Here is a 25,202-nt window from a genome sequence, read left to right as displayed (position 1 = left end):
GGCGCGGCTGGAGCAGGCTGAGCTCTGGGGGTCACAGGGCCATGAAGACAGTTCTCTGGGCCTTGGGACTGGGGACCCTTCTCCTCACTCTCAGGGCAGTCCCCATTGGTAAGTTTCTCCTCCCTTCATCCGTGGAAGCTTCTGGAAACCATGGCTCTGTAAAGCCTGAGACCCTGGGGTGTGGGGATCTCCTGCTGTGACCAGCTGTCTGTTAGGTGTTTGCTTAGCCCCAAGGGGGATGGGTCATCCTGGGGCCAGTGGGCATGTGGGCTCCAAAGTTTGTGTCCCTGGAGACTCTTGTTCTGACAAAGACTGAGGTGCTCTAACTCCATGGTGAACCCGGGGTGCAGGGCTGGGCCAGAGCCTGGGTGGAATGAGGGGACAGGGCTAGGATCCCCATGACCCCATGGACGGGAGGTGCTGAGGGGTCTTGCAGAGCCGCTGCTCCATCCGTTTTCCCTGGGGCTGCGGCGCTGCTGAGGGAGTAGGAGAGCTGTACTGGGCCATGAGGTGACCGTTCAGCTTGTGCTGGGACACGGAAGACACACAGTTCTAGGGAGTTGCAATAGCAAGGTGGGGGTCACAGTGGTGTGGGTCCAGTGGGTCCAGAAACCAAGAGGCAGGATCATGTGTAGGAAGGTGTAAGAGGGGTTCTGCCAGACGGACCAGCACGGAAAGGCTGGTGGTGAGAGAAGAAGCCCCTGGGGGAACTGCATACACTAGCACGGGGCTCTGACCAGGTGAGTGATAGTGCTGGTGTCAGACGGTGTGTGTGACCATGCACACGTGTGCGCACGCGTGTGAGTTGTACAGGGAGACAGGAGAGCGTAGCAGTGTCCAGGGCCCTGGAAACTGATGGAAGGACATTTCTTGGGCAGGCTGTCCCAGGGCCCAGCCCAGGTGGCCTCGGAGCTGGACAGTGAGGGCGCCGCAAGTGATGGTGGCAGGGATCTGTGGCCAGTGATGCCGTCGGGCGGGAGTGGCGTGGGAAAGCTGGAGGGGACCTCGTTTTGTGTTAAAGATGCAGACACACATTGCACAGGTTGGGAGGGGATGCGGAGGCTCTGGTTGTACCAGCACTGAATGAAATGCTCCAGGGTCGCTGACACGAGTGGTGAGGGGACATGCCTCCCTCTGGATCTGTATGCGGGAGTCTGCCCTCTGCCTCCTCCCTCTGCGAGGCCAGCATGTGCCCTGGATGTGGTCTGGGGTGGCCCGGGCTGGGACATAGACTGCTCTGTTGTGTTGATTGTGTTTCTGCTGTTGTGTTTCTCCCACACCAGCCCAGGAGGGGGTCATGAGAATGGGGGATCAAGGGGCTGTGACGGGGAGGGGCTGTGCAGGAAAAACCAGGGTGCAGAGGCCTAGACGGGGCGTTGTTCTGCAAATGTGTCCTGGTCCTGGTAGGGTGGTCCATTTGGTCCTGGTCCAGGGAGCTGCCAAGACCTGAAACCCAAGGAGGAGGCTTGGAGGGTAGAACTGGAAGGGTAGGCGGCCAGGTGGGAGGAGGAAGGGATGAGCAGGGAATGGAGAGTGGTGCGGTGCGTGTGGTGGGCCACAGGCCCTCTAGGGGAAGTGGGGGATGATGACTGGGAGGTGTGGTGGGTGGTGGGAAGAACGGTGGAGGACAAGGGGCCTTTCTTGCCTGGGGGTGGAGTCACCCACATTGTAGGGGACCCCAGAGGGCTCAGGAGGGAAGCAGAGGACATGACTGGGGGGAGGGGGACTGTGGAGGTGAGGACACAAGGCTGCCTGGGGGCAGTGGGAGGGTCTCTGTGTGACCCCACCCCGTCGCCTTTCTGGACTGCATCTACTGGGGGCGTCGAGGGACCCCTCTGAGGCTGGCCTGTCCTTCTGCAGGCGGACCACGCGACCTGAGGCTGGCGTACAGACACAGTCCCTGCGACGGAGTGGTGCTGGTCCGCCACAAGGAGCAGTGGGGACACGTGTGCAACCAGGAGTGGACGTTGGCAGAGGTGTCCGTGGTCTGCAGGCAGCTGGGCTGCGGCCATGCGGTGGGTGCACCCAAGTACGTCCCGTTGCCTGGGGAGATGGTGCGGCCGTGGCTTCACAACGTGTCCTGCAGGGGTGATGAGCCCTCCTTCTGGGAGTGCAGCCTCGGGGCTTGGACGCAGAGCGAGTGCCCTCACGAGTGGGTGGTGGTGGCTCTGTGTGCAAGTAAGTCTGCTGGAAGGGGCTTGGTGAGGGGGAGAAGGGTGGGTCTGTGGGGAGGGGGAGAAGAGGGTCAGGGGAAGGGGGAGGAGAGAGCGTCTGGGGGAGGGGGGAGGGTGAGTCCGGGGATGGGGAGGAGGGGCTCTGGGGTCTCTGGCTGGAGCTCCTCACTGGGCGTGAGAACTGCCCTCACCTGTAAAGCCTTCCGATCTCTCCATCTCTCGTGAGTCCTTCATTCCTTCTGTTAGGGTCCTTTGCTTTTCTTCCAACAGATGCTTATTTGCAGGGCACTATTCTAGATGCGGGGGGCGGGCAGCAGTGAGTAAATCAGACCAGCCCCTGCTGCAGGAGCCTCTCCTCTCCCCCCGGGGGGCAGGGAACAAAGGAGCAGGGCAGTGATGTGGGAGGAGCAGGAAACACACGGGTGGGCGGGGGCTTGAGGACCACCCTGTCTTCTAGACACTTTAGGTCGAAAGATGATTTCCAAAATGAGGAGGGGGCGAACACATTCCCTTGGAGGTCTCGCTTGAGGGTCGTCTGCTGTCTCTGGGCACTTAGGTGGCCGAGAACCTGTGAGGTTCCTCTGTAGCATCCCATCTGTGAGGCTGACTCCCTACGCCCAGCATAAAGCGAAAATGCAGGGACCCCTGAAAACAGCAAGATTTTCAGGACAGTGACAGGCCCAGGCCCCTCTGAGTGGGGGGCCTGCTGGGTGGGGGGCCTTTGGGACCGCCTGCTCTCAGAGAGGGCCCCACGCAGCCCAGCACTGAGCCCCTGGAAGGAGCAGGCTGGTCTCCGGCTGGAACCCAGGCCCAGTGTAGGCACTGCCGCGCCCAAATGCAGTCTGGTCGTTGAGGCAGGCCACAGGCTCGGAGCAGCCAAGCGGCCGGCAGAGTCCCCACCTTTAGCCACGTGGGCCTGTGGTTCTCAGATGGCACCTTTCGGGAGATCCGGCTGGTGAAGGGCCGCAGCCCCTGCTCTGGGCTCCCCGAGATCAGGAATGCGAATGGGGTGGATCGCCTCTGTGGCCTGCACGAGGAGGAGGCCACTGTGTTCTGCCGGGAGCTGGGCTGTGGGCCTGTGCTTCAGGCGCCGCGCCGAGACGTGGGTGTCGTCAGGAAGTACATGACATGCAGGGGCACCGAGCCCACCATCCGGAACTGCAGGCTCAACAACAATCTGCGCAGCGGCTGTGACTTCCAGCAGGACGCGGACGTGGTCTGCGCAGGTGAGGCCCTGTGCGCGCACGGCCTGAGCCCCCAGCGCAGGGCGCCGGGGGAGTTGCTGCCGGGAAGGGTCTCAGCCCTCCCCGCCGATCGCCGATCGCCTCCTGCCACTGGGCCCCTTGCCGTCTCAGTCTCAGAGGGATCAGGTCCGGGCAGGCTGGGCAGGCAGAGAGGAGAGCCCTGTGCTGGGACCATCTGGTGTTCTCTGGCTCAGAGCTGTTTGGAACAGAGGCCTGGAGGTGAGGGCACAGGAAATGCTCTTGGATGGCCCACGGGGGCCTCCCCTAGGGCCCCGTGTGTTCTCCCTGCAGAGGTGTCCTGACTCAGAGCCCCCAGGCTGGCGGGGGGCCTGGCTGTCCTGCAGCATTAGAGCTGGTGGAGTTGAGATTGTCGCGTGTGCGACACGAGCAGCCTGGCTGGTGGCTGTCCCCTCCCAGTCCTGCCTCAAACGGGCAAGTGAAGCGGCCCTCAGAGACGCTGGCTTGGTTCTGGGAATGAGGAAAGGCTGAAGTGAGGTGGATGGGCCCCATGTCCTGGGTGCCCCCAAGAAGGCAGTGACCTGTGGCTGGAGAGGTGCCTTGACCAGGCCTCCAAGACTGTACAGAGCCTTGAGGCCCCTCCCCTGGGCAGGCAGAGGCTGTGTGACACATGTGAGCCCCTGGAGGAGGTGACTCTGTCCTCTGACCCCAGGGAAGTGACCAGTGACCCCCGCTCTGCTCTAGGTAGAGGGTGTCTGGGCCCCTGGCTCTCAGTTCCTGGCCCGGGCTTGCGGACCTACTGCTTGGGCCCAGGTGCTCTGCCCTGGCTGGAGCCTATTGCAGTCTGGGGAGGTGGCCGAGTGGTTTCCCTGAGAACATGACCCCTAACGGAGTTTGTGTCCTCCCCCAGGGCACACGGAAGCCCGGTTGGAGGGCGGTGAGCACCCCTGTGCCGGGCGTCTGGAAGTGAGGCGTGGCCTGACCTGGGGCACCGTCTGTGATGATGACCTGGACCAGGCCACGGCCCACGTGGTGTGCCGGGAGCTGCAGTGTGGCTCGGCCGTGTCCACGCCCGGGGGCGCCCACTTCGGTCGGGGCTCTGGGCCTGTGTGGACGGAGGCCTTCCTTTGTACAGGCAACGAGTCTCTGCTGTTCCACTGCCCTCGGGGGCCGGGGCACCAGTGTGGGCACGGCCAGGATGCCGGGCTCAGATGCTCAGGTGAGGCTAGGAGGGCAGCCTCCAGTAGCCTTCCCTGCCAGCCCCCCTCGGTGACTCCCTCTGGGGGCTCACAAAGATGCCTCTGGCCAGGAGGGTGTGCGTGTTCCCGGTTGAGGAAGTGTCGCCTCTGTGGGTTGAAGGAAGGGGAGGAGAAGGTTGTGCCCCCACCCCCTGCCCCCAGTTGCACACCATAGTCTGCCAGCACGTCCGCCTAGAGGCGTGATCTGGCTGCTGAGGCTGAGGAGGGGAGGGAGCTAGTGAGGCAGGCAAGGGCATGGCGGTGGCCACCGCACTGGGTGCAAAGGAAAGAATCAGGTCTGTGGGGGAGGGGGATGCTGATACCCACTCCCCTCTTCAGAGTTCCGGCTGGTTAACGGCAGCAGCAGCTGTGAGGGGCGTGTGGAGCTCCAGGTGCAGCGGGCCTGGGCACCCATCTGCGCGGCCCACTGGGACTTAGCAGACACCACTGTCCTCTGCCACCAGCTCAACTGTGGCAGCGCGGAGGCCACACCCCTAGGAGGCCACTTTGGGGGCGGGGACGCTCCCATCTGGCCTGATGTGTTTCACTGTGTGGGGACAGAACCCTATTTGTGGAATTGCCCAGTAGGCACCCTCGGGAGCGGGGCCTGTGCTCTGGGGAACGCGGCTGCCGTGGTCTGCTCAGGTGGGTCCCCGAGAGCGAGAGCGGGGTGGGGGGAGCAGAGGGAGGCTGGAAGTGGGCGGGGTTCTGCTGGGAGGTGGTGGTTCCCTCCCCTTTACAGGCGGAGAGTCCCTCCCCCTGACCCCGTGTCCGGGCTTCCTCCCCAGGTCTCCTCCACGCCCTCCGGCTGAGGGACGGACAGAGCCGCTGCGATGGCCGCGTGGAGGTCTCCCTGGACGGGGTGTGGGGCCGCGTCCTGGACGATTTGTGGGACCTGCGCGGCGCCCACGTGGTGTGCAGGCAGCTGGGGTGCGGACTGGCTGACCGGGCCTACGATGCACCTGCGCCCCGGCGCGGGGCCGTCCCCGTGGGGCTGAGCCGCGCGCGCTGTCAGGGCACCGAGACCCGCTTGACCCAGTGCAACGTGTCCGCATCCCCGCTAGTACCCGCGGGGGCCGCGCGGGACGCGGGCGTCGTGTGCTCGGGTGAGTGAGTGCCCGGGCCGCCCGCCCATCTGCCCGCGGGCCGGCTGCCCTGACTCCACGCGTGTCCCCCCAGGGAGCCGGCGGGTGCGGCTGGCCGCGGGGCCCCACCGCTGTGCGGGGCGCGTGGAGGTGCTGCGCGGAGGCGTGTGGGGCACCGTGTGTGACGACGGCTGGGACCTGCGGGACGCCCACGTGGTCTGCCGGCAGCTGGGCTGCGGCCAAGCCCTCCGCGCCCTGGGGGCTGCGCCCTTCGGTGCCGGCTCGGGGCGCATCTGGCTGGACCAGCTGGGCTGCAGTGGCCGCGAGTCTGCGCTGTGGCAATGCCCGTCGCGGGGCTGGGGCCAGCAGGACTGCGGGCACAAGGAGGACGCCGGCGTCGTCTGCTCAGGTCGGTCCTGTTCGTTGAGTGTCTCCCTGGGGCAGCTGGGTACCAAATGGCCGCGCTGTCCGAGTGCCTGACATGGCGCACACTTGCCTTCCTCGGATTCGGCTCACCCTCTTCCCGGCTGGAGAGCTCCACACGGCCCCCGAGGGTGCTCTCAGGCCGCGGCGTTGCTGCCTGCGCTTTTCACCCTGTTGGGGGAGGGGCGCGGGAAGGGGGTGGGGGACAGGGTGGGACAGGGAACCCCGGGGCCGGTCTGCTCTGATGCTGCTGGCGGCCCTTATGGTTTGTCCCTCTCTCTGATTTTGTCTTGTTTTATTTTTCCTCTCTTTCCCTGTGTTCATCTGATTTGTTTCCTAAATGCCACATATGAGTGAGATCATGTGATTATTGTTTTTCTCTGATGGACTTTGCTTAGCAAAATACCCTCTAGTTCCATCCATGTTGTTGCAAATGGCAAGATTTCATTCTTTTTGGTGGCTGAGTAATATTTCATTGTATATATGAACCACATCTTGTTTATTTATTCATCTGTCGATGGACATCTGGGCTCTTTCCATAGTTTGGTCATTGTGGACATTGCTGCTATAAACACTGGGGTGCGGCTGTGCCTTCAGATCACGACATTTGTACGTTTGGGGTAAATCCCTAGTAGTGTAATTGCTGAGCCATAGGGCAGCTCTATTCTTAACGCCTTGAGGAGCCTCCCTGCTGTTTTCCAGAGCTGCCGCAGCAGTTCGAATTCCCACCAACAGTGCAAGAGGCTCCCCTTTCTCTGTATCCTCACCAATATATGTTATTTCCTGACTTGTCAATTTTGTCCATTCTTACTGGCATAAGGTGGTATCTCATTGTGGTTTGATTTGTATTTCCCTGATGCCAAGTGATGTGGAGCACTTTTTCATGTGTCTGTTGGCCATTTGGATGTCCTCTTTGGAGAAATGTCTGTTCATGTCCTCTGCCCATTTCTTGACTGAATTATTTGTTTTTTGGGTGTTGAGTTTGATAACTTCTTTTTAAAAAAATTATTTATTTGACACAGAGAGATCACAAGCAGGCAGACAGGCAGGCAGAGAGAGAGGAAAGGAAGCAGGCTCCCCACTGAGCAGAGAGCCCTATTCCGGGCTCGATCCCAGGACTCTGAGATCATGACCTGAGCTGAAGGCAGAGGCCTTAACCCACGGAGCCACCCAGGAGCCCCATGATAAGTTCTTTATAGATCTTGCATACTATCTGATATGTCACTTGCAAATCCTTTCTACCATTCCGTTGGTTGTCTTTTGGTTTTGTCCTTTGCCGTGCAGAAGCTTTTTATCTTGATGAAGTCTCAACAGTTCACTTTTGTCTTTGTTTCCGTTGCCTTTAGAGATATGTCTAGTGAGAAGTTGTTATGGCTGAGGTCACAGAGGTTGCTGCCTGTGTTCTGCTCTAGGATTTTGATGCATTACTATCTCACATTTAGGACTTTTGTCCATTTTGAGTCTTATTTTTGAGTCTATTTTTTGTGTATGGCATAAGAAAATTGTCCAGTTTCATTTTTCTGCATGTGGCTGTCCGGTTTTCCCAACACCATTTGTTGAAGAGGCTGTCTTTTTTCCACTGGACATTATTTCCTGCTTTGTCGAAGGTTAGTTGACCATAGGGTTGAGGGTCTATTTCTGGGCTCTCTATTCTGTTCCATTGATCTATGTGTCTGTTTTTGTGCCAGTACCATGCTGTCTTGATGATGACAGCTTTGTAATAGAGCTTGAAGTCTGGAATTGTCATGTCTCCAGCTTTGGTTTTCTTTTTCAACATTCCTTTGAATATTTGGGGTCTTTTCTGGTTCCATACAAATTTTAGGATTATTTGTTTCAGCTCTGTGAAAAAAGTTGATAGTATTTTGATAGGGATTGCCTTGAATGTGTAGCTTGCTCTGGGCAGTGTAGACGTTTTAACAATATTTGTTCTTCCAATCCATAAGCATGGAATATTTTTCCATTTCCTTGTGTCTTCCTCAATTTCTCTCATGAGTGTGCTATCGTTTTTAGGTATTTTACCTCTTTGGTTGGGTTAATTCCTGGGCATCTTACAGTTTTGGGTGTAATTGTAAATGGGATCAACTCCTTAGTTTCTTGTTCTCCAGTTTCATTGTTAGTGTATATAACTGATTTCTGAGCATTGATTTTATATCCTGACACTTTGCTAAATTCCTGTATGACTTCTAGCAGTCTTGGAGTGGAGTCTTTTGGGATTTCCACATAAAGTATCATATCATCTGCAAAGAATGAGAGTTTGACTTCTTCTTTGCCAATTGGGATGCCTTTTACTTCTTTCTGTAGTCTGATTGCTGAGGCCAGGACTATGTTGAACAATGATGGTGAGAGTGGACATCCTTGTCATGTTCCTGACATTAGGGGAAAAGCTCTCAGTTTTCCCCATTGAGAATGATATTCACTGTGGACTTTTCAAATATGACTTCTATGATATTGAGGTATGTTCCCTCTCTCCCTACACTGCAGAGAGTTTTATCAAGAAAGGATGCTGCACTTTGTCAAATGCTTTTCCTGCATCTATTGAGAGTATCATATGGTTCTTGTCCTTTCTTTTATGAATGTGTTGTATCACACTGATTGATTTGTGGTTGTTGAACCAACCTTGCAGCCCAGGAATAAATCCCACTTGGTCATGGTGAATAATCCCTTTAATGGACTGTTAGAGGGAATGATCCAAATCTTTTGGCACTCAGGTTGAGACCTGGTTTGTGACCCCATATGTGATCTGTGCTGCACATCTGTTCCATGTGCAGTTGAGAAGAATGTGTTTTCTGTTGCTTTAGGATGGAATGTTCTGAATGTATCTGTAATGTCCTTCTGGTCCAGTGTGTCATTCAAAGCCCTTGTTTTCTTGTTGATCTTCTGCTTAGATGATCTGTCCATTGCCATGAGTGGGGTGTTCAAGTCCCCTACTACTATTGTATTTTTATTCATGTGTTTGTTTAATTTTGTTATTTACTGGTTTATATAATTGACTGCTCCCATGTTAGGGGCATAGATATTTATAATTATTGGATCTTCTTGTTGAATAAACCCTTAAATCATGATATAGGGTCCTTCGTCAAGTTTTTTTACAGTCTTTGGTTGAAAATCTAGTTTGTCTGATTTGGGATTGTTACTCCAGCTTTCTTTTGATGTCCATTAGCATGACAAATATTCTCCATGCCCTCACTTTCAAACTGGAGGTGTCTTTGGGTCTAAAATGAGTCTCTTCCAGACAGCATATCGATGAGTCTTGTTTTTTTTTTTTGTTTTTTTTTTTTTAATCCATTCCAATACCCTGTGCCTTTTGATTGGGGCATTTAGTCCATTTACATTTGGAGTAACTATTGAAAGATATGAATTTAGGGCCATTGTATTACCTGTAATGTCCCTGTTTCTGTATATTGTCTCTGTTCCTTTCTGGTCTCTGTTACTTTTGGACTCTCTCTTTGCTTAAAGGATCCCCTTTAATATTTCTTGCAGGGCTGGTTTAGTGATCACAAATTCTTTTAGTTTCTGTTTGTCCTGGAAGATTTTTATCTTTTCTTCTACTCTGAATGACAGCCTTGAGGGATAAAGTATTCTGGGCTGCTAAATTTTTCTCATTTAGCACTTGGATTATTCTGTATTTTGAACGATTTCCAAGAACGGATTTCTGGACAATTAGCTGACACCCGCTAAGATCCTACAGCTGGGGATTCATTCTGGTCCCCTGAGGTTACCATTTCCCTGCCTCCCTGGGGTGGGAGATTGTCATGGGGATGTGTGATTGATGGGTTAGATGCCCGTGAGCAACATTGATCCTGGTGCTGCGACCCTCTCATTTTTGGCTCCTCCCTTGGAAATTTCCCCTGGCCTGACTGCTCTTTTCTTCCAGGGTCAGTAGCTCTGAGGCTGCGAGGTGGCATCCACCACTGTGCTGGGTGGCTGGATGTGTTCTACAATGGGACATGGGGCGCTGTGTGCAGTAATGCCCTGAAGGACATCTCCTTGTCCATCATCTGCAAGCAGTTGGGCTGTGGGGAACAGGGCTGGCTAGAAAACAGGCCTGTCCACAGCAGCTTGGGCACCTCCTGGGTGGATGACATTGAGTGCCGCAGGCTGAGAAACTCCACGCTGTGGCAGTGCCCCTCATCGCCATGGCACCCGCACTCCTGTGCCCCTGGAGAGGAGGTCTGGATCACCTGTGCAGGTGGGACATGGGCGGTTTCTGAGAGCTCACCCACAGGAGCGGCTACTGATCCTGACTCAGGGCCTGGCGTCCTGTGGGTTCTACAGACTTCATTCTGAAGCTTTTCAGGGCATTTACAATGGGATGGTGACTATGTAATCCAATAGGATTGTCAGAGAAAATGACACAGGATTCCAGGGAGACCCTCAACTGCTCATCCACCCACGGCTGCCCAGGTACCCTTTCGTCCATCTCCCTGTCCACCCTTCACCTTGGTCCTGCCCGGCAGTGACCACAGCTCCCTTTTCCAGAGGAGGGTATGCTGCGTGTGCGTGGGGGCAAGGACAGCTGCTCCGGCCGTGTGGAGCTCTGGCATGCTGGCTCCTGGGGCACAGTTTGTGATGATTCCTGGGACCTGGCAGATGCAGAGGTCGTGTGCCGCCAGCTGGGTTGTGGCCCAGCTCTGGGTGCCCTTGCAGGGGCCGCCTTCGGGCCAGGCTCGGGCCCTGTGTGGCTGGATGAGGTGGGATGCCGTGGCAGCGAGTCGTCCCTGTGGAGCTGTCCTGCGGAGCCGTGGGGACTTGGAGACTGTGGACACAAGGAGGATGCTGGTGTGCACTGCTCCCGTGAGTGGGCAGGGGGCAGCGGGCCAGGCGGGGTGGGAGGGATTGCTGGGGGCTGGGGTGGGCGTTGCCAGAAGAGGTCCTTGGAATATCCCCCAAAACGTGGCCCTAAGGCTGTACCTGAGCTGGGTTCCTCTGGCTGCCTCTGTGGCTGTCCCATGCCATGTTGGGCTCAGGCTGAGTGGGACTGGGACACTTGGTTGAGGGTCTGGGCTGCCCAGGGCTGTGGCTGCCTCCCCTCCTTTGCCCTCTGATCCCTCTGATTTCTCCTGCAGGTGACAGGGGAGCCACGGCCTTGCCACCAGCACTGGCACGGACACTGGGTAGGTGTGTTCTCCCTCAAGTCTCAGCTCATGCCCTCCTGTCTGGTCCCAACTCAGAGGGGCCCTACAATGGGTTCTGCACAGAGGGGTGCCCTGGAATTTCCTATGGGTGCCAAGGCCCTAGGCAGCCCCTCCTTAGGTTGGTTGGGCCAAGGTCTGGAGGACCAGGAACACCCCTTCCTCTGAGGAAGAGGGCCAGCCTATATGGAGAGCCATGGGGTGAGATGGCAGGCCCAGGCCTTGACCAGCCACTTCTCTGGGGTCTTTCTTTTACCAGCTGGGGGGTTTGACCTGGGAACACTCTGACTCCCTTCTGGCCCCCTCCCTCCTGGTACTTCTCACTTCTGGCCCCCTCCCTCCTGTGTCCACTCCTTCCTCACCTTTGCCCTGTGACCTCAGGGCTATCTCTAGGAGAGGAGCACAAGGCCCATCTCTCCTCTGGGTGCCTTCCCCCTCCCTGAGAGGCTCAGGTGGTCCAGACCCAAGGTCACAATACCCCAGGCACACAGGGGAGACCCCACCTCTCACTGTCCCCACAGGCCACCCCTCAGCCCCTCCGCCTGCCCTCAAGACCGGGAACCTACCCATGACGTTTTGCCTTGTCCTTGGCACCCTTCTGGTCATTGTCTCCGTGGTCCTGGGGGTGCAGTGGTACCGTGGCAGAGCCCACAGTGGTAGGTGGGTGTGGCTGGGAGGGGAGCACGTGCTCTGAGGATGGGGATGCCGGGAGTGAAAACTCTGAGACCCAGCCCTTCACAGGCCCCTTCTCTCCTGGGAACTGCTCTGCGTGTCTGGTCCCACCCAGACCCCCACTGCATGGTGACTTCTCAGTGACCCCCTTGGACCCATGAGTTTCCGGGGTCAGGGAACCGTGGACCCTGCTCTGCTTCTAAGGGGTGGCCTGGGTGTAAAAACAAGTCCCCAGGGGTGTCCCGATTCCTTATGCCATCTGTCTGGTGGGGTTAAACAGCCATTGGAGCCCAGGGAGACATGTGGCCCCTTGTGGGGGATGTTGCTCTTGGCAGGCCAGGCTGCATGGGAGACCCCACAGGGCCAGCAGGGGTTGGGCTCAGATGGAGGGAGGGTCTCTTCTAGGGAGCTCTGGTGTGGCCTTTGCAGGTTCCAGAATGTTGGGGAGTCTGGCCTCGGAAGCTGTTTATGAGGACATTGGAGCTGTCCCCATGGGGGAGAAAGACGAGGGACCCAGAGTGTCCCAGAACCTGGCCCTGGAGGAGGAGTATGACGATGCAGGGGAGCCGGAGCTGGGCCCCGAGGAGGAGGAGGAAGAGGAGGAGGCACCCCTGAGCCCCACCGGTGTGCACCTCTGCATGCTGGCATCTGTCGCACTCTTCCTTCTGTACTGCTCCTATGTGCGGGGCTCTGCTCTGGCCAGTGCCTACATTTAAAGACCCTGAGAGCTGTCTGCCCGAGTGTCCATGTCCCTCACTCCTGCGCCACAGGCTGGGATGTCCCTTCAGAGCTGCTCCCTAGACAGGAATCTTCTTGTGGGGGATGTGGAGTTTAGAGAGGGTCCTGCAGTTTTCCTTGGGTTTCTTTTCATGGCTGCCCCCAGGGTCCCTCTAGTACCTTGTCCTGTTCGGTTGCAGGGGGCCTGAGCAGACAGGGTGGGAGGGGATGCAGTGTGACCCTGGCTCACCCCCTCTAGTCCTTGTCTGGCCTCTGGTTTCAAGTGACACACCAGGGCCCAGAAGTGGTGGGGGCTCGGAGGGGTGGCCAAGGGGCCCAACGTGCGTCTTTCTCCTTCATCACAGGTGGGGCTCCTTGTAGTCTCGGCCCCAAACCTTGGCCTGAGACAGAAGACACAGCATGCCCTGGGACGTGATGACAGTGAGCTGCCCATGGCGACATCAGTGACACTAGGGGGGGATTGGGGGGAAGCCCAGGCCCTGGGGGGCTTTCATTGTCCTCACTTCAAAAGGAGATGTCATTAAAGTCCCTCTGAACTCACTCATTCATGCTTTAATTCATCTCAGGAACATTCCTCAGAACACCTCTCCCAGCCCAGGTGCAGGTCTCAGCTACCCCCTCTTGACCGTGGTCCGGTGTGGGCGCGCGTTTTCCACGATCCGCACCTGCAGCTTCCTGCTCATGTGGGTCTCGGGCATGCATCGTCGGAGTGGGGCCCCGAAGAATCAGCTCCTGGAGCGCCGCCTCGCAGAGGGCGCTGGAACCGGCCCACGTGTTCTACAGTGTCAGGGTCCCCAGCACTCACAGAGGGGCCCAGCCCTTTGTGACCACACCCACTCTGGCCACAGCCTTCCACCCTCACTCCCTCCCCACCCCTCCCCACCCCACTCCCACACCTTCCCTCCCTGACACACCCTCCCCAACCAGGTCCCCGACCACACCCCTGGCCACATCCTCCCTGACCACACCCCTACCACGCTCTGACCACACCCTCCCTGACCACACACTCGACCACGCCCCTGGCCACACCCTCTGCATCCTCACGCTGGATATCCCCGGGGCCTGGGGGGTGGGGGAAGGTGTGCAGCAGGAGTGCGTCCCTGGGGTCAGGAGGGAGAGAAGGGAGCTGGCAGGAAGTGGGGACATCCCTCTGGGGTCTGGGCAGGGGACAGGGGACCTGGAAGACGGAGAGCAGAGTAAAGGTGTCAGCTGAGCAGAGAGCGTGGGGACTTAGAGGAAGTGTGCAAGGTTCCCCTACGTGTGCCGCACTTCCCCAGTGCTTAATGCTGCCCGGGCTGGACGGCGCCCCCTCCGGCTGTGTGTCGAGCTCTCTCCCAGGGGCCCCCGCCCTTTCAGTCCCTTTGTAGGGTTCTGATTAGGCGGCTTGTGAGTGAAGTGCATTGGGGGACCCACTCGAAGCAGCTTCAGGTCCCTGGTGCCCTGAGCCCCGAGCTGGGGGTGCCGCTTAGTGCTGGGAGAGGCTGTGGCTCTGGAGCTGCTGCCCAGAGGGTCCTGTGGATGGGGTCCTCCTGCCCTCTCCAGACTCTCCTTGCCTCCACCATACTGTCTGAAAACCTGAGCAGCCCTCTCGAAAACTGGTCATCTGGCGAAGCTTTTGGATAGCAGCCGTTACTGATCTGATTCTGTTTATAAAATAATATGCGTTTCTTATCGCAAATGCAAAAACCTATAGAACCAAGAAAGAGGTTGGAAAACACTTGTTCTACACTCAGAAATGAATACCTCGGCATCCTGGTCGACATCCACGAGACCTTTTCTTTGCACTGATGCACAGCTATGAGTATGGTTAACGCGATGCATGGTCTGTGTCTTGCGTGTTTCCCACCTGAAACGTGCAGACATGCCTGTGTTAACGTGTTCGATGTCTGCCTAGTATCCCTCCACACGTGTCTTCTATCATTTATTCCCACTCTGTTGCCCTTGTGACTGCTTTCCGAAGCCCCTGTCCTCACAAAGAGAGGTGTGCGCACCCTTCATGATGGCTGACCACAGTCATGCATTTTTTAAGGGTTCGGAGCAGATTGCTGTCTGTCCACAACGGCCCGGGAGCTTGGATTGACCTTTTGCGTGGGGCAAGGGAAGGTGTGGCCTCCAGGAAGCCTCCAGGAGCCTCACACCTGGGTGTGTGGGAAGCCCAGCCCAGGCCTCCCCACCTGCCACTGGTGCTGTGTGGGTGTGGCAGGGTGGCCCTGGGCGGCTGAGAGGTGGGCGGCGCTTCCTTCCGGAACTGCTCCCTGCCGAGCTGCAGCCCACCTCTTGCAGGGGCATGGGGCCCCCTCTCCGTGCCCGGGGGGCTGCAGCGGTAGGAGACCCCTCCTCCTGGCCTGTTGGATGCCCCCCTCCAGGTGAGTGTGCTGCTGTCCACAGGGCTCTGGGCTCCAAGAGGTCCCTGAGCGGAGGGGACCACAGCACCTGGGCCCCAGAGAGATGGGCTGTCTCAGCCCATTGCAGGCAGAGTGAACCGTCTGTGTTCACGTGAAGAGCCGAGACCCTCACTCTGTGGAGATTCCTCAGAAAAGGGTCCTTGGGCGTTCATTTTTGCTAATGCTTTAATTTCTTAATGTCATCGACACCATCAAAATAAAGAGAGTTTATGCTGAGTGAAATAAGTCAAGCAGAGAGAGTCCATTATCATATGGTTTCACTTATTAGCATGGAGGACAAGGGGAGTTGGAGAGGAGAAGGGAGTTGGGGGAAATTGGAAGGGGAGGTGAACCATGAGAGACTGTGGACTCTGAGAATCAATCTGAGGGTTCTGAAGGGGCGGGGATGGGAGGTTGGGGGAACCAGGTGGTGGGTATTGGAGAGGGCACGGATTGCATGGAGCACTGGGTGTGGTGCAAAAACAATGAATACTGTTATGCTGAAAAAAAAAATAAAGTGTGAGCAAACTTAGGAAAATTGAAATTAAGGATCCAAATTGAGATGGAAGGTGAATATTTGATCTTTAATATTTGAAATTTCTGGGCAAAGGGTCCTTGAGTGCCTTTTTGCCATGTACAGTTTTCCTGTGCTCTTGCTCCAAAGGCCGTGTCTGGGGGTCACTGGGGCTGCTGGGGGGGCAGACACCACTGGAAGGCCCTGGTGCATACGCCCCCCCCAACCCCCACAAGGGTTCTGAGGGCCCTGGTCGGGCTGTGACTAGGCACCAGGGTTGAAGACTGACCAGGCGATGCACGTTCCAGTCAGGCACGCAGTCCCGGCCTGGGGAAGGGGCCCTAGGCCCCCAGGACAGAGCTGAGGGTGCTGTGTTCATCTATCCCTGGCTCCCACGTGGCCTGAGGAGGTGGGAAATGAGCCTTTGCTGTCACAGTCTGAGTGGGGCTGGGACCTGGGAGACGCTGAGGGACGAGACGGTCCTCCTAGTCCACAGGTCACCCCACGCCCAGAGTTCCAGTGCTGGCTTAAGGACCCCTTGGCCCATCGGGGCTGTGCTGGGCCAAGGGATCCTGGTCGTCGTGTGTCCTTCCTCCCTTTGGGCCTGGAGGGTGGGGCAGTCGGTCACTTGTTCGGAGGCCTGCCAAACGTCTCCCCTGCCCTAGATGGACTGTTTCAGTTCACTGTCCTCCCCAGGCTACGTGGAGGCCCAGCTGGGGTGCGCCGGGCACCCCCGTGCCAGCGTCTGGAAGTGAGGTGTGGCCTGACCTGGGGCACTGTCTCCAATGCCCACCTGGACCGGGCCAAGGCCCACATGGTGCGCCGGGAGCTGCAGTGTGGCTGGGCGGTGTCCACGCCTGGGGGCGCCCAGTTCAGCCAGGGCTCTGGGCCTGTGTGGACGGAGGCCTTCCATGGTGCAGGTGTCTCTGCTGTCCCACTGCCCTTGGGGGACGGGGCAGCAGCGTGGGCACCGCCCAGATGCTGGGCTCAGATGGGAAGCAGGAAGATCGTGTTTCTCTCAACGTGAAGGGAATTGTTCTCTCACTTTCCTTTGGTGTTGTTCATCGCTGCTATGTAGAGGTTCAGCTAATTTTTATGTATTGATCTTGTACCATCAACTTTCCTGAATTTATTTAATGGTTTCTTTTTTTAGGATTCTGTAGGTTTTCTACATAGACGATCATGTCTCTGTGAATATGGATATTTTACTTGTTTTTCCCATCTGAATGCCTTTTTCTTTTTTCTTGCCTCATTGTTCAACTAGAGCTTGCATCCCGCCGTTGACTGGGAGCCGCGGGGTCCCGTCTGCCCCCGCTGTGAGGGGAGCTTGCTGGCCACCGCCGCTGAGCCCCGTGCACGCTGTGGGCTTTTCACGTCCCGCCTGGGTGGTGTTGAGAAACGCTCCTTTCCTTTCCAGTTGAAGTGTTTTCACCTGCTGGGCGGCTGGGTGGTGTCGGACACCCTTTCTGCCTCAGTCTGGACGCTCACGTTCCGTTGTCTACCTTATGAGGGAAGCGGACAGTCTGGGCTGGGCTTTTCTTTGCTCAGAGATTTTGTTTTACTCATTCATCCTCTTTATTTTTTATAAGTCTGCTCAGATTTTCTGTTTATTTTGGTCAATTTTGGTAGTCGGTGTTTCTGGAGATCTGCTCGTTTCATCTGAGTTTTGTCGTGTGCTGGCTACTGGTTCACTTCTGTTCTGTTGGGATGGAAAGCCTCCACTTCTGTTTCGGATTCTAGGAACTTGAGGCTTTTCTAATGTTTTCATGGTCAATCGAGACAAATGTGAATTTTATTTACCTTTTTAAAAAATATTTTATTTACTTAACAGGGAGAGAGACAGTGAGAGAAGGAACATAAGTGGGGGAGGGCAGAGGGAGAAGCAGGCCTCCTGTGGAGCGGGGAGCTGGACCGGGGCTCCATCCCAGGACCCCGAGATCATGACCTGAGCTGACAGCCAGAGTCAGATGCTCAACCGACTGAGCCACAAAGGCGCCCCTGGCTTACACATTTTCCAATGAGAAATCTGCTTGCAATTTTTTATCTTTGTTCTTTCCTGTGTGACTTTTCTTTACGCCTTTAATTCCTCTTACGATTCTCTATTGATTGTCAAGCATTTCATAATGGTGAGTTTTGATGTGTTGCTGTGTGTTCATGCTGCTTGTGGTGACTGTTGAGATTCCTGTATCTAGAAAATCTTTGAAAAATTTTTGACCAATTTTCTTTGTTGTTTCCACCCCCCCCACTCCGGTTTTGGAAATTCATTTACATATCTGACAGATGGCTCAATATTCCCTTATGGGTCACCTGAGATGCTCATTTTTCAATCTATTCTACTTCACCTAACTTTTCTTTTTTTTTAAGATTTTATTTATTTATTTATTTATTTATTTGTCAGAGAGAGAGAGAGAGAGAGAGTGAGCTCAAGTAGGCAGAGTGGAGGCAAAGGCAGAGAGAGGAGCAGGCTCCCCGCTGAGCAAGGAGCCTGATGCAGGACTCGATCCCAGGACCCTGGGATCATGACCTCAGCCGACGGCAGCAGCTTAACCACTGAGCCACCCAGGCGCCCCATGCTTAACTTCTTAACAATTTAAATTCAATTAGGCAGGTATAGCACATCATAGTTTTTGATGTAGTGTTCAGCGATTCATTAGTTGTATACAACACCCGGTGCTCATCACACGTGCCCTCCTTAATACCCAACACCCTGTTACGCCCTCCTCCAACCCCTATCTCCTCTGACCCTTGTTTGTCTCCTGGGGTCCAGAGTCTCTCATGGTTCATCTCCATCTCTGATTTCCCCCGCTTCAGTTTTCCCTCCCTTCCCTTATGGTCCTCTGCTCTATTCCTTATGTTTCACATATAAGTGAAACCATATGATAATTGTCTTTCTCTGACTGAGTTATTTTACTCAGCATAATCTCCTCCAGTCCCATCCATGTTGATGCAGATGGTGGGCATTCATCCTTTCTGATGGAGGCGTAATACTCCATTGTATATATGGACCATATCTTTTTTACCCATTCGTCCATTGAAGGATGTCTTGGCTCTTTCCAGTTTGGCGACTGTGGCCATTGTTGCTATGAACTTTGGGGTACAGATGGCCCTTCTTTTCACTGCATCTGTATCTTTGGGGTAAATACCCAGTAGTGCAATTGCAGGGTCACAGGGTAGCTCTATTTTTAATTTCTTGAGGAATCTCCACACTGTTCTCCAAAGTGGCTGCACCAGCTTGCATTCCCACCAACAATGTAAGAGGGTTCCCCTTTCTCCACATCCTTGCCAACATTTGTTTTTCCTGTCTTATTGATTTTTGCCATTCTAACTGGTGTGAGGTGGTATTTCATTGTGGTTTTGATTTATATTTCCCTGATGGTTAATGATGTTGAACATTTTTCATGTGTCTGATAGCCATTTGTATGTCTTCATTGGAGAAGTGTCTGTTCATATCTTCTGCCCATTTTTTGACATGATTATCTGTTTTTTGAGGGTTGAGTTTGAGGAGTTCTTTACAGATCTTCTTTATCAGCCCTTTGTTTATAGTGTCATTTGCGAATATCTTCTCCCATTCCGTGGGTTGCCTCTTTGTTTTGTTGCCTGTTTCCTTTGCTGTGCAAAAGATTTTGATCTTGATGAAGTCCCCAAATTTCATTTTTTCTTTTGTTCCCCTTGCCTTTGGAGACATGTCTTGAAAGTTGCTGTGGCCAATAAATACCTGGTTAAATAAAATTACTTTATAAAATAAAAAAATTATAAAGATCTGTAAATGCTATGACAAATAGCTATCCAGTATTTGTTTAGCAATGCACAACAAAAATTTTCTGGTAGAACATCAAAGAAAAAGTTAACAGGGATTACTCTGGGGAGAGAAATGGGGTGTGTGTGCAAGGTGGAGGGCATATCCAGGGAAGACCAAGGATATGTTGGAACCGTTTCCACTGTCTTCATGTAACAGTTTGCAGTGATGATAAATACATATCTACTCTTTCACAGAAGAATTGGGAAAAATTATTCAAGGTTAATTATAATCAGATCTTTTGCTTGACTGTCCTATCACACTGAGGTGATGTGCTAAATTAGGGATCTTCACAGCTTTATGTGGTAAAATAGTTACAATTTAGAAATACGAGTAAGTGCTTGCAAAATTGGGCGATGAATTCTAAGTGGCTAAAGTGCCCAGAGGGAGCAGCTGAAGCCATTTTGATGTGCTGAGTCGCCAGCGGCTAGTGCCAAGCAACATTCTGTGGTCAGTTCATTTGTCTCCTGGAGTCAGGCAAGATGAGAATGACAGAAATTCAGATGCTGGCTGGCTGGTTGGAAACATTCATGTGATTACTATTTTGAGAGGATTTAGAAGAACTCTTTTCCCTATGATACTGTTTTCAGCACTCAAGGATAGTGTCACCATTCAAAGCAGCCTATGGTCTTCCCACAGCCTGACTGTGCTGCCAATGGTGTATCCAGGACCTGGTCACGGGGGGGACCCATGTACTGTGTGGTGTCTCTTCCATGGAGCCTCTGGGAACTGCCTGTGGCTGAGCCATGCCATAAAGAGGTGACCCATGGCCTACAGACCACCGGCGTGTTCTGGGGGACTACAACACAGCCCAGCTGGCTAAACTACCCATATTTACTAAAAATGGTACCTCCAAAAACTCAGATTATGATACTGACAACTTTTCTTTTTTAAAAAAGTATTTATTTAGATTCTATTTAGAAAAATATATATATGCTGTATTATTAGTCTCAGAGGTAAAGTTCAGTGATTTATCAGTTGCATACAACACCCAGTGCTCGATACATCATGTGCCCTCCTCAGTGCCCCTCCCCCAGTTACCCTGTTCCCCGCTTGCCCCCTCCAGCAAACCTCAGTTTGTTTCCTGGATTTAAGAGTCTTTTATGGTTTGCCTCCCTCTCTGTTTTTATCTTATTTTATTTTCCCTCCCTTCTCCCATGATCCTCTGTTTTGTGCTTAAACTCCATATATGAGTGAGATCGTATGATAACTGTCTTTCTCTGACTGACTTATTTTGCTCAGCATAACACCTTCTAGTTCCATCCATGTTGTTGGCAAGATTTCATTCTTTTTGGTGGCTGAGTAATATCCCATTGTATATCTATCACATCTTCTTTATCTGTTCATCTGTCGATGGACAAATGGGCTCTTTCCATAGTTTGGCTGCTGGGGACATTGCTGCTATAAACACTGGGGTGCAGGTGTCCCTTCAGATCACTATGTATCTTTTGGATAAATACCTGGTAGCGCTATTGCTGGGTCACAGAGAAGCTCTACTTTTAACTTCCTGAGGAACCTCCACACTGTTTTCCAGAGTGGCTGCCAGCTTGCATTCCCAGCAGCAGTGTAAGAAAGTTCCCCTTTCTTCCCATCCTCGCCAACACCTGTTGTTTCTTGTGTTGTTAATTTTTTTTGTGCTGTTAATTTTAGCCATTCTGATCAATGATACTGGTATCTTTTTATTTTATTTTATTTTTTCAGTGTTCCGAGATTCATTGTTTATGCTCCACACCCAGTGCTCCATGCAATCCATTTCCTCCTTAATACCCACCACCAGGCTCACCCAATCCCCCACCCCTCCCTTCTAAAACCCTCAATTTGTTCCTCAGAGCCCACAGTCTCTCATGGTTCATCTCCCTCTCCGATTTCCCCCAATTCAATTTTCCTTTCTTATTCCTAACGTCCTCCACTATTCCTTATTCTCCACAAGTAAGTGAAGCCGTATAATTGACACACTCTGCTTGACTTATTTTACTGAGCATAATCTCCAGTCCCATCCACATTGATACAAAATTGGGTATTCATCCTTTCTGATGGCTGAGGAATATTCCATAGTGTATATGGACCACATCTTCTTTATCCATTCATCCATTGAAGGGCATCTTGGCTCTTTCTACAGTTTGGTGATTGTGGCCATTGCTGCTATGACAACTTTTCTTTAAACAAACAGGATATGAATTAGAGGAACAGAGGAATTTCATTGAGGGGTTCCTGTAGCTTTCTCTGTGTTGAGGAAGAATATCAGATCCCATGATGGGCACATAGTGGGAGACAGGGAAGTCTTGATTTTATCCTGAGTCAGGTGTACTCACACCTCAGCTTATGAAGCATCCCCCAGGGAACCTGTTAAAATGCAAATTCTGATTCATTAGTTTTTTAAAAAATCTTATTTATTTATTTATTTATCAGACAGAGAGAGAGAGAGAGAGAGGAACAAAAAAGGGGAGGGGCAGGCAGAGGGAGAAGCAGGCTCCCTGCTGAGCAAGGAGCCTGATGTGGGACTTGATCCTAGAACCCTGGGATCATAACCCGAGCTGAAGGGAGACGCTTAACTGACTGAGCCACTCAGGCACCCTTCAGTGATTTAAAATTTTTTTTTATTTGTTTATTTAAGAGAGAGCAAGTGTGAGAGAGGGAGAGCAAAAGTGAGCACACAAGCAGGGGAGCGGCTGGCAGAGGGAGAGGGAGAAGCAGACTCCCAGCTGAACAGGGAGCCTGATGCAGGACTCGACCCCAGTACCCCGAGACCATGACCTGAGCCAAGGTAGATGCTTAACTGACTGACACCCAGGTGCCCCATTATTTCAATATTTTTATAAATATGGCAATGTTTACCACCTACATATATTCATTTCCAACTTGTTTTTCTTCCTGACATTATGCTTTTATTGTATGTCCCCATGGATGAAACACACCCAACAGGAAATTCCATGTGTGACGTATTTCCACATTAAATGTATGGATTCGGGATGATAACCCAGGTGCGGTAAATCCACGGCTCGCTTCCTCATGTTCTCACTGATGGGCATTTAGGCAGTTTCCACTTTTTGCTACCACACGAAGTGATGGAATGAACAACTGTGAGCCCGTGTCCTGTGTCTGTAGGCAGGGGCACCCAGCAGGGAGACTGTCGCAGAGTGGAGTTTGTGCGTCTTCATCTTTGACAGATGTGACGAGTCAGAGGCGCTGTGCACCATTTGTCATTTATTTACCACCTCTTGTGCTCCAGGTCCCGTGTTTTGTGAGGATGCAGTGGTGTGCAAAATCCAGAGCCCCTTTCTTAATGAAACCCAGTGTGACAGATATTAATTACGTAATCGATTGAATGATTAGCTGTGAGGGAAATAAGAAAGCACTAGGAGAGCAGATAGTGGAGAGACCTAACTCAGGCTGGCTAGGGAAAAACTACTCAGGATTGAATGTGCAGCAAGGGTGTGAAAAGAGCATGTGTTAAGCAGTAAATAGTGTCCCATGTGGAAGGAGCAATGTGCACACAAGACTCGAAGGGGGTGTTGCTATGGCTCACAAGGTTCCTGTCGCGTCCCTGGGCCAGGGATTCCAAGGCAGTCATTGCACGGGACGGGGGAGGGCGTAGTCAGTGCTCTCCAGAGAAACCACCAATAGGAGGTACACGTACTTTTGGACTTGTGGTCATCTGTATCTGTATCCACACACATACACACACATATATAACATGCACATATATACACATATGCACATGTAATTACACACATGATATGATACAATATGGTGTGCATATATGTATGTATTTACTTATGTTCATATATACATAGATTTGGAGGTTTATTATTGGGGAGTGGCTCATGCATTTATGGAAGACAAGAAGCCCCACTACCAGCTGTTTGTAAACTGTAGAACCAGAAGAACTGATGGAGTCGTTCAGTCCAAGACCAAAGACTTACAAACCAGGGACAATTTGTAGTACTCTTCTGAGTCCGATATCCAAGGAAGCAAACCTACCCTTCCTTCCCTTTTTTGTTCCATCTGGCCCTCAGTGCACTCATGATGCCCACCCCCATTGGTGAAGAAGATCTGTGACCTTCTTTACCCAGTTTGTCCATTTGGATGCTAATCTCTCCCAGACACATCCAGAAATAATGTCCGACTGGCTGTCTGTGTGTCCCAGAACCCCATCAGGTCAACACATAAGATCCACCATGGCAGGAGACTCCTCCTCTGCAATCTGGATCTGAGATCCATGTGGCCTGAGCAGAGCTTCGGGTAGTTTTTCAAGGGCATTTCGTTTGTTTGTTTGCAGGGGCATTTATGATGGAGAGGAGCTGGCTCCCACCTCATGAAAGTCAGCAAGACACAGATAGAGACTCTGGTTTGGTGTGCGGTCCCGGGGTCTGAGAAGTAACCAACACATCCATTGTACCTTACTGTGTATTATATTCCAGGAACTCCAAACTTTCAGGGACAGGTGGGCAAAAGCCACAAGTCACTTCGATGTTAGAGAGAACTCATAGAGGAATATTTTCTCAATAAAGCTGTGCTTTGAGTCACATAGAAAGAGGGTATTTATAACAGGTGGGATACATCTCATAAGGGTCAGTGGCCAGAGACCAACAAAGAACACAACTTTAGAGACTGCCAATTTACAGGTTTTTGACCATGAGTATCAAGACTTTCCTGAGGGCTGCCTTGACATCCTTGTTCTTCAGGCTGTAGATGAGAGGGTTCAAGGTGGGGCTCACTGTGGAATAGAGTACAGCCATCACCTTGCCCATCCTGGGGGAGTAGCTGGAGCCGGGGCTCAGATAGGTGTAGATGATGGTGGAGTAGTACAAGGTGACCACGGCAAGATGGGAGGAGCAGGTAGAGAAGGCTCGCTGCTTCCCCTCAGCTGTGCGAATCTTCAAGATGGTGGCGATGATGAAGCCATAGGACACCATGGTGAGCAGGAAGTTCAGCATGGCAAAGAAGATGTCGGCCATGACTGCCATGATGTCATTCACATATGTGGAGGAGCAGGAGAGTAACAGCAGAGGGGGTATCTCACAGAAGAAGTGATCAACCACGTTGGGGCCACAGAAGTTCAGCCGCAACATCAGGCAGGCATTGACTCCAGCTCCTAGCACGCTGATGCCCCACACGGCTCCAGCCAGCGCGGCGCACACCCCGGGGCCCATCATGGAGCTATAGTGTAGTGGCTGGCAGATGGCCACGTAACGGTCAGAGGCCATAGCGGCGAAGAGCAGCACCTCCCCGGCCACTGACCACGACAGGAAGTACATCTGGGCCACGCATCCTCTGTAGGAGATGCTTCTCTTCTCTGCCACCAGGATCGCGAGCAGCTTGGGCACCACAGTGCATGCACAGATGATGTCTAGTGCAGACAGGTTGGCCAGGAAGAAGTACATGGGCGTGTGGAGCCTGGAGCTGAAGGCGATGGCCACAATTATGAGGGAGTTGCCACAGAGGGCCACGGCGTAGAGGCAGAGGAAGAGGATGAAGTAGAGGACCTGGAGCTGTGGCCCTTCCGAGAAGCCCTGCAGGATGAATTCTGTCACCTGCGTCTGATTCCTCGTGGCCTTTGACCGTCTGTTCAAGCTCTTTCCTGCTCGGCAGCTGGGCTGGAAAAAAGTGTGTGGACTTAGTGGTCTAAGTATGGAATAAGTGAATATGCCAGACTCTCCCAGAATTCAATACTTTCGTGTTTCATTAGACTCAGACATCACCAGCTAACAAGCTCCTCTCAGGAAAATGGGCGGGTGTGCTCACCCTTGCTCCCTCCTGCCACCACTGCACCCGGGACCACCTGCCCACAAACACCCCACCGTGGCACGACAGCCTCCCACAGTGGTCCCCCGACCATGCCAT

General features: G+C 53.4%; 2 protein-coding genes across 2 annotated transcripts; one reads left to right on the top strand and one right to left on the bottom strand.

Annotated features, from left to right (window-relative positions):
- On the top strand, nt 1-13,106 carry LOC116881912 (scavenger receptor cysteine-rich domain-containing protein SCART1-like). Its single transcript, XM_032882035.1, has 14 exons — nt 1-108; nt 1,861-2,178; nt 3,104-3,400; nt 4,287-4,595; nt 4,954-5,259; nt 5,403-5,720; nt 5,794-6,108; nt 9,997-10,311; nt 10,458-10,526; nt 10,602-10,916; nt 11,189-11,236; nt 11,776-11,910; nt 12,356-12,550; nt 13,009-13,106. The coding sequence occupies exons 1-14, from the start codon at nt 42-44 to the stop codon at nt 13,077-13,079; spliced, it is 3,078 nt and encodes a 1,025-aa protein (XP_032737926.1). The 5' UTR covers nt 1-41; the 3' UTR covers nt 13,080-13,106.
- On the bottom strand, nt 13,105-25,202 carry LOC116881995 (olfactory receptor 13A1-like). The gene is made up of 6 exons (XM_032882188.1): nt 25,104-25,202; nt 24,008-24,955; nt 14,298-14,351; nt 13,665-13,841; nt 13,280-13,441; nt 13,105-13,113 (listed from the first exon to the last, which is right to left on the bottom strand). Exons 1-6 carry the CDS (start codon nt 25,200-25,202, stop codon nt 13,105-13,107), a joined length of 1,449 nt encoding a protein of 482 aa, XP_032738079.1.

This window comes from Lontra canadensis, unplaced genomic scaffold (genome assembly GCF_010015895.1).
Source record: "Lontra canadensis isolate GAN:19392208 unplaced genomic scaffold, GSC_riverotter_1.0 scaffold79, whole genome shotgun sequence".
Taxonomy (NCBI): domain Eukaryota; kingdom Metazoa; phylum Chordata; class Mammalia; order Carnivora; family Mustelidae; genus Lontra; species Lontra canadensis.
The sequence above is the reverse complement of the archived record's forward strand: the minus strand, read 5'-3'. Positions and strand labels throughout refer to the sequence as shown.